This window comes from Sus scrofa, chromosome 11, assembly GCF_054392235.1.
Source record: "Sus scrofa isolate SSC_HxYL_T2T_F1_AM1 chromosome 11, Sscrofa_HxYL_maternal_Yorkshire_Landrace_v2.0, whole genome shotgun sequence".
NCBI lineage: Eukaryota > Metazoa > Chordata > Mammalia > Artiodactyla > Suidae > Sus > Sus scrofa.
The window spans coordinates 1,349,889-1,362,514 of record NC_139393.1 but is presented as its reverse complement, the minus strand read 5'-3'; the positions used below and the strand labels follow the sequence as shown (position 1 = coordinate 1,362,514).

The 12,626-nt window shown below is 47.0% G+C and overlaps 1 protein-coding gene across 25 annotated transcripts in view; it reads right to left on the bottom strand.

Annotated features, from left to right (window-relative positions):
- The window catches only part of ZMYM2 (zinc finger MYM-type containing 2), an 82,260-nt gene that overhangs the window by 30,989 nt on the left and 38,645 nt on the right, over positions 1-12,626 (bottom strand). For all 25 annotated transcript variants that reach the window (XM_084981177.1, XM_084981178.1, XM_084981190.1 and 22 more), the window contains 6 exons: positions 12,281-12,396; positions 9,305-9,421; positions 7,205-7,355; positions 4,130-4,302; positions 2,318-2,483; positions 1,687-1,721 (listed from right to left, as the gene is read on the bottom strand). In XM_084981177.1, coding sequence (XP_084837303.1) covers positions 1,687-1,721; positions 2,318-2,483; positions 4,130-4,302; positions 7,205-7,355; positions 9,305-9,421; positions 12,281-12,396 — 758 coding nt within the window. The remainder of the gene's footprint in view (positions 1-1,686; positions 1,722-2,317; positions 2,484-4,129; positions 4,303-7,204; positions 7,356-9,304; positions 9,422-12,280; positions 12,397-12,626) is intronic.

The following is a 12,626-nucleotide window of genomic DNA, read 5'->3' as shown; positions in this document are numbered from 1 at the left end:
TTTTTTGTCTTCTCAAGGCCGCACCCTGGCATACGGAGGTTCCCAGACTAAAGGTCACCCCACAGCCACAGCCACACTGGATCCGAGCCTCGTCCGCAACGTACACCACAGCTCACGGCGATGCTGATCCTTAACCCACCGAGCAAGGCCAGGGATCGAACCCGCGTCATCACGGCTGCTAGACGGGTTCGTTAACCACTCACTGAGCCACAACGGGAATGCCTCGCTTCTGATTTTTGTCACTTTCTGGTGTTAACGGATGTCTCAGCCCAGCGTGAGCAACACGCAAAAGTGGAAGCACGGATTCCGTCTGTGCTCTTTTCACTGTTTGCCACGGCCTTCGTCTGGAAGAGCGATATGCTCCTATTCCAGGGGTCGGCACAGCACTAAGCCCCCTCCCTCGTAGGAGGGGGTCTCAGCAAGTTTTTAACTGTGTTCTGGCAGAAGGGCTGTCCTGAAGTTTGGTCAAGAGCTTTGAGCTGAGGCTGGGAGCCCCTGCCAGCCGTGTGACAATGACAAACGGGGTGATTCCCTCTCAGTCCTCAGTGTGGATCAAAGGGCCTCGTCTGAGAATCACTCAGCCGGATGCTGCCCAAGTGTCCGACTTACAAACACACCCAACAGGAGTTCCCATCGTGGCTCAGCAGAAACCAATCCAACTAGGAACCATGAGGCTGTGGGCTCGATCCCCGGCCTCACTCAGTGGGTTAAGGATGCAGCGTTGCCGTGAGCAGTGGTGTAGGTCACAGGCCCACCTTGGATCTGGCATTGCTGTGGCTATGGCACAGGCTGGCAGCTGTTGCTCTGGGAACCTCCATATGGCTCAGCTGCGGCCTTCAAAAGCAAGCAACACCCAACAAGGCGAGACAGACAAGGAAAGAGAGGGAACAGCACTCTTACTTTCCTAGGGTTCTGTCCAACTACTAATACCACAACCAAGAAATGAACAGAATAATAAACACCAATCTTTCGCCCATACCAGTGACCCTAAACTGTGGCTTCATATTAAAGTCACCTGAAAAACTTTTCAAAAACACAACATCTGAAGGTTCTGAAAACTCCCCAGGTGATTCCAAGTGCAGCCCGAACTAGGAGCCAGACAGTGACTTTCTTACCAGGACAAACCCAGCCCAGACGCCTGGGATCTAATAAAGGACGGGGTCCCCACTGGGCGGTTCTGCCAGGAGGGCAGGCTCTGCTCAAGGTGTGGCAGCGTGTGGCTCCTTCTCTTTCAATGCTGACATAAAAACGGAATTTGATGTATTCCACCAAAAGGAAACCCCTGTCCCCCCCGATCCCCTGGCCTGGCCCTCACCCTGCCCCTCACCTCCCAGGGTCCCCCGGTCCCTCCGAGCGTTCAGCCAACACGCACAGCTCTGCACATCAGTGGTCCTGGCGAGCCTGTGCTCAAGTGTCGGCATCAAAGCCAACCACGCCAAACGTAAAGACGCGGCTGCTGTGGGCGCCTCCACTCAGGCCAATGTGGTAAGAGCCTTTATCCTCCTGAGCGGCTACTCAAGAAACTGGTTTATACTAGGAAATTCAGCTGAACATGAAGACTTCAGTTATCGCCACAGAGGGAAGTGAAACTCTCATAGTGCCACTATCAGATGAAATTGGACGAGTTGTCTCTTGTCCCCACATCACAGAAGTCAGCATGTAGCACTTCACTTAAGCAACACTTACTGTCGTTTTGGTTCGGGATGTCTGACAGCCCTGATCTAAAAAAAAATTTTAAATGAGATAAGTGTTACCATCTTTAGAATTTTCTAAATTCATATTACTTGTTCAACTTACTGATTTTTGAACTAAAGAAAATATTTTAAGTTATTTCAAGTACAAAATACGCAATCTGAGAGCTGGAATACAGAGCCAAGTAACGGAAGTTAACTCTTTTCCCATTTTGTTCCCTCAGAAAGCATACACTGCTTTGGGGCAATACTATGTCCTTAGATTTAACGTTTAAATAAGTCACAACTTTAGAGGGTTTTTGCTGTTTCTCGTACCTCTACCCCCAGCACATGCTAAAAACGGTTTTCACTTAAAACTGCAGATGACAGATGATAGGCGGATGAACCTGTAACAACTGTTGTTATAATTCTGTTCAGCCTCTCTCCACCCCCAGCTGGACTCCGCTTCCGCAACTAGCATTGGGTATTTACGCGAGAACAGAACAAAATGCCACCCGTCTACAGAGACATCACAGAGGGCGCGTCCCCGCAGGGAAACGTCGCGCTGCTGCTAAACCACCCAAGAAAATCCACTTAATCATCAGCATCACCTCGACTAACAAGCTGCCGCCCAAGCGGCCACGTACCGTAATGCAGGTTTTCAGGTCCTTTCTGCGTGGTCATGTTGGGCTCGTTTTGCTGACAATAGAAGCGTAACAAGCAGTGCTGGTCACAGAAATGCTTCATCTCTCCCCGCCACTGCACGCGCTCCCTGAGTGTGCCCTGCGATTTACAGCAGTCACACCTCGCAGCCTTCACGAAAACAGGAAAGTATCAGACATGCCCAGTAAGGTTTGCGTCAGACATTTTTTCTTTTTTGTCTTTTCAGGGCCACACCCTGCACATGGAGGGCCACAGGCTAGGGATCAAATCGGAGCTGTAGCTGCGACCCACACCACAGCTCATGGCAATGCCACATTGTGAACCCACTGAGCGAGGCCTGGGATCGAACCTGCATCCTCATGGATACTAGTCATATTCGTCTCCACTGAGCCATGAAGGGAACTCCCAGACATGTATTTTTTAAAGATTTCTAAAAATTTCAGTGGTTATTGCCAATGTAATAAAAGTGTCTGATAAAAAAATTAAATTATAACTCATAAGCATACAGTAAAATCTCCAAAATTTTAAAAAGCAGTAATTTACCTAATTATAAAAGTCCCTTTCTAAACTTACCAGAAGTCAAAGACTAGCCTTACAAAGAAAACAAAAAAAGCAAACACTGGTTGACCAAATTTGTGCAATGTATTTTAATAATCTAACTTCGAGAGCCGTAACCACATACGGGTCCGAGCCTCCTGACAATCACACGATACAGAAAATCTGATTAGTGAACAGATTTCCCAGGTTCAACTGAGCTCAAAATAGACTGATTTATACACGTATACAGACTGGGATAATTCTTTTTTGTTTGTTTGTTTGTAATTTGCCTTTTCTAGGGCCGCTCCCACAGCATATGGAGGTTTCCAGGCTAGGGGTCGAGTCGGAGCTGTAGCCACCATCCTACGCCAGAGCCACAGCAACAGGGGATCCCGAGCCATGTCTACAACCTACACCACAGCTCAGGGCAATGCCCGATCCTTAACCCACTGAGCAAGGGCAGGGATCAAACCTGCATCCCCATGGATGCTAGTCGGATTCATTAATCACTGCACCACGACGGGAACTCCAAGACTGGAATAATTCTGAAGTCAGGTTTTATGATGAGAAAATCATGGATGTCAACTAGAAGTATTCTGTTTCAATAGTTTAATATAATAAATTTGAGTGGCTTTAACAAATAACTGATGTAATTTTAACAATAAGAACTTTAAGCTCATGTTTTAAAACATTCAATGTTTAATTAATTTAAAAGTGATTACATTTAAGACCACAAATTTGAACTGCCTCTAAGGAAAACAATCAGCCCTAACTAGTATATACAACTTAATATGCAAAATAAAATTCATACATAAAAACTTATACTTGGAGTCCCTGTTGTGGCTCAGACGGTCAGAGGCTCAGAGCTCAGGCATTGCCGTGAGCTATGTGGTGTAGGTCAAAGAAACAGCTTGGATGCCACATTGCTATGGCTGTGGTGTAGACCAGAAGCTACAACTCCAATTCGACCTCTAGCCTGGGAACTTCCATATACCACAGGTGCAGCCCTTCCCCCACCCCGACACCAGAAACGCATCCTAAGTATCCAAAAGAATTACCTGCCCATGTTCAAAACTGAGAGAGAGCTCATCAAAAATATTTCTGTTTAGTGAAATAAAGATACACACATTTTAGATAACCCACTTTGTTAAACTAGAGTGCTGAAAACGCAGAGCTATCCTAGTTGGGGGTAATGCTGAGCTTATAGAACAGGCAGAGACATGGAGGACACGGCACCAGGGCGGTCTGGTGGCACCTGCCTTGTAGTACCAGTCCTGGAACCGGCGGCAGCAGTCCTCACTGCAGAAGTCCCGCACCACGCCGTCCAGCTCCTTGGCCGCCCCCTTCTTACACAGCTGAGAGCAATAGTTGCAGGTCACACATCGCAGTCCCAAACGCCTGGCAAAATCCTGCTTGTACAACAGTTTGCAGCCTGAAAAACAGAAGGGTTTACTATTAATACAAAAACTGACCTCCGAGGTAAAAAAGCTTACAGGTCAATAGATCAGTGGCTTTAGAACGTGTTTATAAATTCACATATCAAGTCCTCTTTCTTTCCTGATCAAAACTGTGAAATCTACTGTGATCAGCAGCAGCCTGCAAAAACTGGAACAGAAGAAATATTATACTGATACCTCAATGGTGCAACTAATTCTTGTTCTAAGACTTTTAAAATCTAGCAATGTCTCAGAACTTTTACTTGCTCTACTTAAATGTAACCCTGCTTAAGAATCATAAACACATCGCCAAGAGGCATTTTAGAGAAATGACACAGACTATTGAGAGGCACTGGGTGAACCCCATTTAGCTAATGAGGTATTTTTGCTAAACTTTCTGGCTTACCTGTCTCTGTCACCCTAAAGGTGACACCCTTCAGGGAAGTAAAACTGGTTTAACAGCTTCTCCAAAACCCCCACATTTTGACATGCTATTCTATTATTCTATTTAATAAAAGACTTCCTTTACCTACTATAGAAAACTGTTTTTACATTTAAATATTTATTCACTGAGATAACTACGAGGATTAAGTATCTTCATACTCTACTCATGCTGTGCACTTAAGAACTACCTTCCACTCCTGGAGCTCCCGATGTGGCACACTGGGATTGGCAGCGCCGTGGGAGTGCTGGGACGCAGGTTTGACCCCTAGCCTGGCACAGTGAGTTAAAGACATAGCATTGCTGCAGCTGCAGCTCAGGGAGAGACTGCAGTTCAGATCTAATCCCTGGCCCTGAAGCTCCATATGCAGTGGGACAGACAAAAATGGGGGGGGGGAATGACCTTTCACCCCTATATCTACCAAAATCCTACGTACCCTTTAATAAAGACTGTTTCCTACATAATTTCCTTGGCAACTTTATTGATGAGCTGTCCTTATGACTTTTCTGTGACTTTGAACTACACTGTTAAATGTTTGATATTTTGCCTTTATTAGATTCATCTTTCTAACTAGGTGTCTTGTTGTTTCTAACAAGTTACAGCAGAGAACCAGGTGCAGTTAGAGAAAAGCACAAACTATATGATGAAACAGGAAAAAGATCCATGGTGTTTGTTTTCGTTTTACTGCTGCGCCTGCGGCATTTGGAGGTTCCCAGGCTTGGGGTGGAATCGGAGCTGCAGCTGCCGGCCCACGCCACAGCCACAGCCACAGCCACGCCAGATCTGAGCCGTATCTGCTACCCTATGCTGCAGCTCACAGCAACGCTGGATCCTTAACACTTAACCCTGGCCTGAGAGAGGCCAGGGATCCAACCCGCATCCTTACGGACACAAGGTCAGGTTCGTAACCCGCTGAGCCACAGCAGGAACTCCATGACACACCTTCTTTGTAAGCTTTTATTGCCCAGCTGAAGGTCTAAGTCTCTCCAGCTGAAAATCACCTTCTTTAACGTCCACTCCCTCTGTGTTGCTGCTTGTCTCTCATTTTAGTAAAACCCACTGACATGGATGGCCTCTATGCTAATATGCTCAGCTTCGGAGTCACTAAGGCTGTCACTGCACAAAAATCCAGGTGTAAAAGAGTTAAATTAACTCATAATCAATCTTTTTTTTTTTTTGCCATTTCTTGGGCTGATCCCGTGGCATATGGAGGTTCCCAGGCTAGGGGTTGAATCAGAGCTGTAGCCACCGGCCTACACCACAGCTCATGGTAACGCTGGATCCTTAACCCACTGAGCGAGGCCAGGGATCGAACTGGAAACCTCATGGTTCCTCGTCAGATTCGTTAACCACTGCGCCACAACGGGAACTCCAGAATCAATCCTTTTAATGAAACGTTATGAGTCACTTTTCGTTACAGCTACGATCTTAGCAGTAAATGTGGTTACTTTTCATCTCGGGGAAAGGCAGGGACTGAACCTATGTGAAAAGGAAAGCCTGCTGTAAGCAGGACGCTCCTCCCTGCGGGCTGCCCTCCTGCACGAAGTGCGTAATGGACAGGTGATGGAGGCGCATGTTGAATGGACTTCGAAACCCTCGGGACGGCTGCCGTTCCCCACAGCAGGCGTCGAGGATTTTCCAATCTCTTTCTTGCCCCTAACTAGCAGCAGAAACCTACAGAAAAACAGAGCCAAGAAGAAAAGGGGGGAAAAAACTGGAAAGTAATAGATGAGGAGACCACGGAGGGAAAGCCAGGAGTCCAGTGCCTCAGGCCAAAGAAAGAACAGAAAGTGAGAGTCCCCTAGAGCAAGAATGTGCCCCTTGGGGAAAGTAAAAACAAAAGAGCCCCGACCCATAGCTATAAACCAGGTTCCTATCTTTGGAGGATTAGAAACAGTTCATTTCTTTAATCTGCGGCCTGGCACCACAGCAGCAAGAGTATAAACGAGAGGACAGAGAAATCCTGCATGCACTCTAATAAAAGCCAGGGTCTCCCCGGCTTTCCCAACTGCAAACCCCAGGTATGTCCCCACTGCAGGGATGTGCCACGGCTGTCCTCGCCAGCGTGCTGAGAACCTTAGCAGACTACGCAGTAGACTGGGAAGGGAATGGACCCAATGCAAAATAATTCTAATCCGCTTGGAAAATCAACATTCAAACACAATTTGTTTAGAAATGATGTGGTATGATGATGCTTTTATTTCATTCTCAAAACTTCCTTGTAATGGAAAGAAAGGTTACAAATTCTTAGCGATAACACACCTGTGGCTCAGAGGTCTTCAAATACACATAAAATAACAAGTCAGTAGAAAAGCAAACTTAATTTTTTTTGTTCAGCTTTGCTAAAATTGTAGAGCTGCTCTGAACATACGTAGTTACTATTTTGAAAATAGTTTGGCAAAAAATTAACATTAAATATTAATAAAAGTTATGAACAACACTGTATATACACTTGCCTTCACTACAGAAAGGTCTCTTAACGCCAGAGAAATTTACTGTTTCATGAAGAGTCTTCTCCTCTTGACAGTATTCGCAATATGTAACTATGCAATGCAACTTCTTATAGTCATCTGAACAAGTTTTGCTGCAGAACTGATGCACTTTGTTCTAAATGCACAATGGGAACCTTGGTAAGTACATGACAACCACCTCGAAAACAAGTTTAAGAAATAAACAAGCCACTTTTACAGAAACAAAGTTAAATCATTTACCTACTTCATGTTATAATCCCTGAAGATACATTTCCTAAAGGCCATAGACACCTGGTTGAACTCATTCCCTAATAAATCTGGACACAGCTCCTCAAATTTCAGTACCGTTAACTCTATGACTCCTCAGTGAAGAGGAAAGTGTAAGTATCGCTACGACAAGATGGCAAGTCTGGTGTTGCTTACAGGACTGGAGAGATGGGAGGCAAACAATGCAAGATATAAATGGCCAAGCTACAAAAAGATGACAACTATGACAGCAATGTAATTTTTACTCAAAAAGAAATACTCCGTGTTGAGTTGTCGGGTGGGCTCCCTCGCACCCCATCGCGGCCTTGTACGAAGGGCCCCTCTCAGGGATAAAGCAGTCCGTCTGCGGCCCTCACATGGTGTCCTAGGCTGGAGACCGAGCTGGTTCCCTTGAGCAGAGCAAGGCTAGTAATGATTGAGTTAAGAATTTCTCCTGCCTTCGTCTCTGATTATGGAGGACACAGACGAGGTGTAAGCCACCTGCCCAGCCCTGAGCAAACCGACCTGAGACCAAGGTAGAGAAGGTGAAGGTCTAGGAAGCCACCCAAGTGGTGAGGCCTGTGGAGAACTGCCCCATGGGGGACACACAACTGCCAAGAGGGGAACAGCCACCACCGAGCCGCGACGGCCAAGCAGGGAAGGAGAAGCAGGAGCCCTGGGGAAGGCTCACTCGCTTCACAGCGCAGCCCGACTCTCTCCAACTCTCTCCGACTCAGCCTCGCAGGAAGAAGAGGCACCCGGAGCACAGCGTCGAGCAGCGCCAGCCGGGGGCTGGTGGAGAAGCCCTCACCCACCCCGTTTATCAGGGCCCCGTCCGTGCAGGGTCTGTCTCCTTCCTGACACGCTTCTATATGCTGACTCACCGGCCCCTTCCTCAGTCCCACCGCCCCTTTGCCCCTCCTCCTGGGCCTTCAGCACCCCTCCCGCCACGGCCCCAGGGAGGACCAAAGTCACTGCATCTCTTCACCGCGAGCCCACGACAGTCTCAAAGCATGACTGCACCAAACAAGGGAACCACACGCACAGGTGTTTCTAGGGACGAAACAATTCATTTCCAGATTTCGACGTCCTGCAGACGTCCGCAGTCCAGCTCTGGCCATCGCCTCTGAGACTCAGAGACGAAGGGACCTGCCAGCAGCCACGAGTGAGTTGGACCCCGAAGCAGCGCTGTTAGTCTACAGCAGGTCGCGTGCATCCCACACCTCGAACAGCGGCAAAGAGAGACCAGCCGAAGGTGGAAACGGCTCACGAAGCCGTATCCAGCCAGGGCCACCCTGTCCACCGTCCGTCCACTCATTACGGCCCCCTTGCTGGGACAAACACTAATGCTCCGAGCTTTTCCTAGCGGCCGCAGGATACACCACAGTAAACTAGTGAACCATTGACGGCAAGAGTGATGCGAAAGGGAAAATGAAAGGTATGCTGGGATTCGTTCCTAAAACATGATTATACGTGTCCCACGACAAATGGTAGCATCAGGCAATGTCAGACACGACGGCTGACAGGCGACATTTACAAAGGTGAGGGTGGGGACAGAGGTGGGAAAACAGGTGTGCAGCTACACAAAGTGACATTCCGGATGCTGCTATGCACACACCAAACAGTGAACAGGACTTCAATAACTTCTGTCTGAGCTAAAAACAAACGGACCTTTTGTTGGTGCTACTTCCACATAAAGAAAGCAAATAATCCAACCATCACGAAACCTGAAAACCTCATCCTTGTACACACAGTAGTAGATGCTCATATAGAAACCCCACGGTGACGGTCCTAGACTTGCATTTTGGCTCCGTAACGTTCACAACAAATATGACTTGCCTCCCATTCCAGGACTTCTGGCTTTGAACAAAACGAGTTTTTGCAATAGTTGCACTTCAACTGAATGTCGCTTGGAGCTACAAATTGGCCGTTTGGAGATGACTGCACACTGAGAGCCTAAAACAGAGAAGAAAACACACTGGGTCCAATGCGGATTTCAGAATTTTGATTTTTATCTGTGATTACCGCTACACAGCAACCACATCCAAAAAACAGTAGGCATCTTACGTATGCCTTTACTTCCTCAACATGTGAAGCTACGTTTCTGAATTTCGCCTTTAAAATACTGGTATAATACGAAGTTTTAAAAAACTGATGGTCATTTTTACCACAGTTACGACTAATTTTTTTTTTTTTATAAAGAAAGATTTATTTATTTATATTTGGCTTTTGTGTTTTTAGGGGCGCTCCCGCGGCATATGGAGGTTCCCAGGCTAGGGGTCCAATCAGAGCAGTAGCCACCGGCCTACGCCAGAGCCACAGCAACTCGGGATCCGAGCCGCATCTGCAACCCACACCACAGCTCACGGCAACGACAGATCCTTAACCCACGGAGTGAGGCCAGGGACCGAACCTGCAACCTCACGGTTCCCAGTCAGATTCGTTTCCGCTGCGCCATGACGGGAACTCCCTACACTAATTATTTAAAATAATATGGAAAAGGAAATAAAGTTCAATATGATCTTATCCTAGGAAAATATAAGCGAAGAATACTGGGCTTAGTTCTCCAAGTTCTACACAGTGAACACAGGGCACCCAACTCGTGGGGCTGCCTCCAGCAGCCCAATGACTAACGATTTGTTCCACTGCACTGTCCCATTTCCATTCCCAGTCCGTCTAGGAAAACAGCCTTTTTGGAGTTTTTTATATTGATCATTTTTTTCAAAACAAAGCTGGGGGAAAAGAGATGTAAAGACTGGTACTGCTGCCAGGAATTTATTACAGTTTTATGACATTATTAAAAGTTAAATCAATTTACAGAATAGAAGAAGATACACAGCTTGTGAGAGTTGTGTTAACTATCATTTTAAAACTTGTGCATACACTGAACAATTAATACTGGTGAAAATACAACACAGATTACTGTAAAGAACAGATTTAAGACTGTAATTACCGGGTGAATACTTTTTTTTTTTTTTTTTTTTAAAGAAAACTGAGGAGTTCCCGTTGTGGCTCAGCACTAACGAACTCCCTAGTATCCATGAGAACATGGGTTCAATCCCTGGCCTCGCTTAGAGGGTCAAGGACCTGGTGCACGGCTGCAAGCTACAGCACAGGTTGCAGACGTAGCCCTGATTCAGCGGTGCTGTGGCTGTGGTGTAGGCCAGCAACTGCAGCTCCGACTCGACCCCTAATCTGGGAACTTCCACACGCCTTGGGTGCAGCCCTGTAAATAAACAAACAAACAAGTAACAAAACTGAATAAAACTCAGACACCTTGCCCTTTCCATTTCCAAAAACAGAAGTCTGTTAAAGTTAGTCACCCTTTCAGACCAACTGAAATACTATCTTAGCACGTTGCTTTGAAAGTGAAAAACACGAAGACAACATTCAAATCTACGCTTTTAACATCAAGGGAAAAAAGCTGCTTTTCTGTTTGTCAACTTTGTATTCCTCTGCACAGAGCTACGGAGGTTGGGACTTGCCCTACAGGATTATCCTGGACGCATTCATTCCTCAGAAACAAGAGTGTAAATTGTTTCTTTAAAATATGTGCTGTACAGAGCTGAATCAGAGGGGCTGAATCAGAGCTACAGCTGCCGGCCTACACCACAGCCACAGCCACGTCAGATCCGAGCTGTGACCTACACCACAGCTTACGGCAATGCTGGACCCTTAACCCACTGAGCGAGGCCAGGGATTGAACCCGCATCCTCATAAATCTTAGGTTGTTATCCTGAGTCACAAAGGGAACGCCTCAAATATTTGTCTTGAATGTGGTCAGTCAAGGATACAATTATTAACAAAAACAGCATTCGCCCAGCTAAATTCAAAACCACCTCAATTTAAAATGCTAATAGATATAATAAGAAATAGTGTAATATACTCAAGCGACTGCCTTTTCAGTTTAATTGACGCTGGCTGCAGGCACCAGTCTGAGCCTCCGAGCAATGCCCTGGACTCGACACAAGGCAGGTCCACTGCTCCAGCTCACAGTGAATCGCCTCCACCAGCCCTTCCTAGAGGTCAACGCTTCCGACAGGACTTCTTCCCGGGGCCGTGCACATTCCGCCTCGGAACGACTGTGTCACAAAGTTCTTTTCTGCATGGACCAAAATGAAAACCGGCTCCTGAAACTGCCTGGTCTTAGACGAGGGTCCACACAACAGTCCAATCCCTCGTCCACGGCACGTTCCAAGTGGACGAAGAAAACACACATGCTTATCCCTTCAGGGCGAGACAGACACATGGGCTTCGTCCACTGAGCACGACACCGAGTTCCCCCTTCGAGGCCCATGTTACAGAACCCCCCTACTAAGGAAGCACAGGAGACACGGAGCCCAAGGACTGCAGGGGAAAACCTCCCTGCAGACAGCCATGAAGCCCTGGACAGCTTGCGTCAGAGGCCAGTAGGAAGAAGGTGTTCCGTGTGCCCAGCAAAGACGCCCTCCTGCAGGGAAGTCAGGGTCAAAAGGCCCCGACGCCCTGCCCCGACCTCGCGCTCGGTCTCCAGCCGCTTCCGCAGGGTGTCCTCCTGCAGGCCGGACCGCTTCCCTCCTTTTCAAGGTTCACACCTGAAACTTGTTTTCCTTCCAAGTCTGTATCAAGGGTAACCATGCACAAGTCAATATATGTGTCCCTGCCCAGTGGAGCTGTGTCCCTGGGACTCTCCTGGGAGGCTAGAATCTCCAGTCTCCTATTTGACCCTCGAGAAATTCTGTAAAAATCGGCACATTAAGTCAAGACAAAGCATATTAACACTGTTCATTTTCCACTGTATTTTACTGGATGGGTTAGGCAAAATAAATAACAAACCTGAAATTTAGCCACACAACTGGAGTTGCAAAAGTTGTATAGTTTTCCATCAGGCATTGTGGCTTGATACTGAGGTAAGGAGTTTCGCTTACAAAAATGGCAAATAATTCCCAAACCTAGGAAAGAAAAGGTACATATCTGATTTTTTATAAAATAGTTTTTAAAAATGATAACTAACCTCTGAAAATAAGTTTCTTTTTTAGAGCTGCACCTGTGACATATGGAGGTTCCCAGGCTAGCAGTCCAGTTGGAGCTGCAGCGAGCGGCCTACACCACAGCCACAGCAAGGCCAAATCTGAGCCTCATATGTGACCTACACCACAGCTCATGGCAACACCGGATCCTT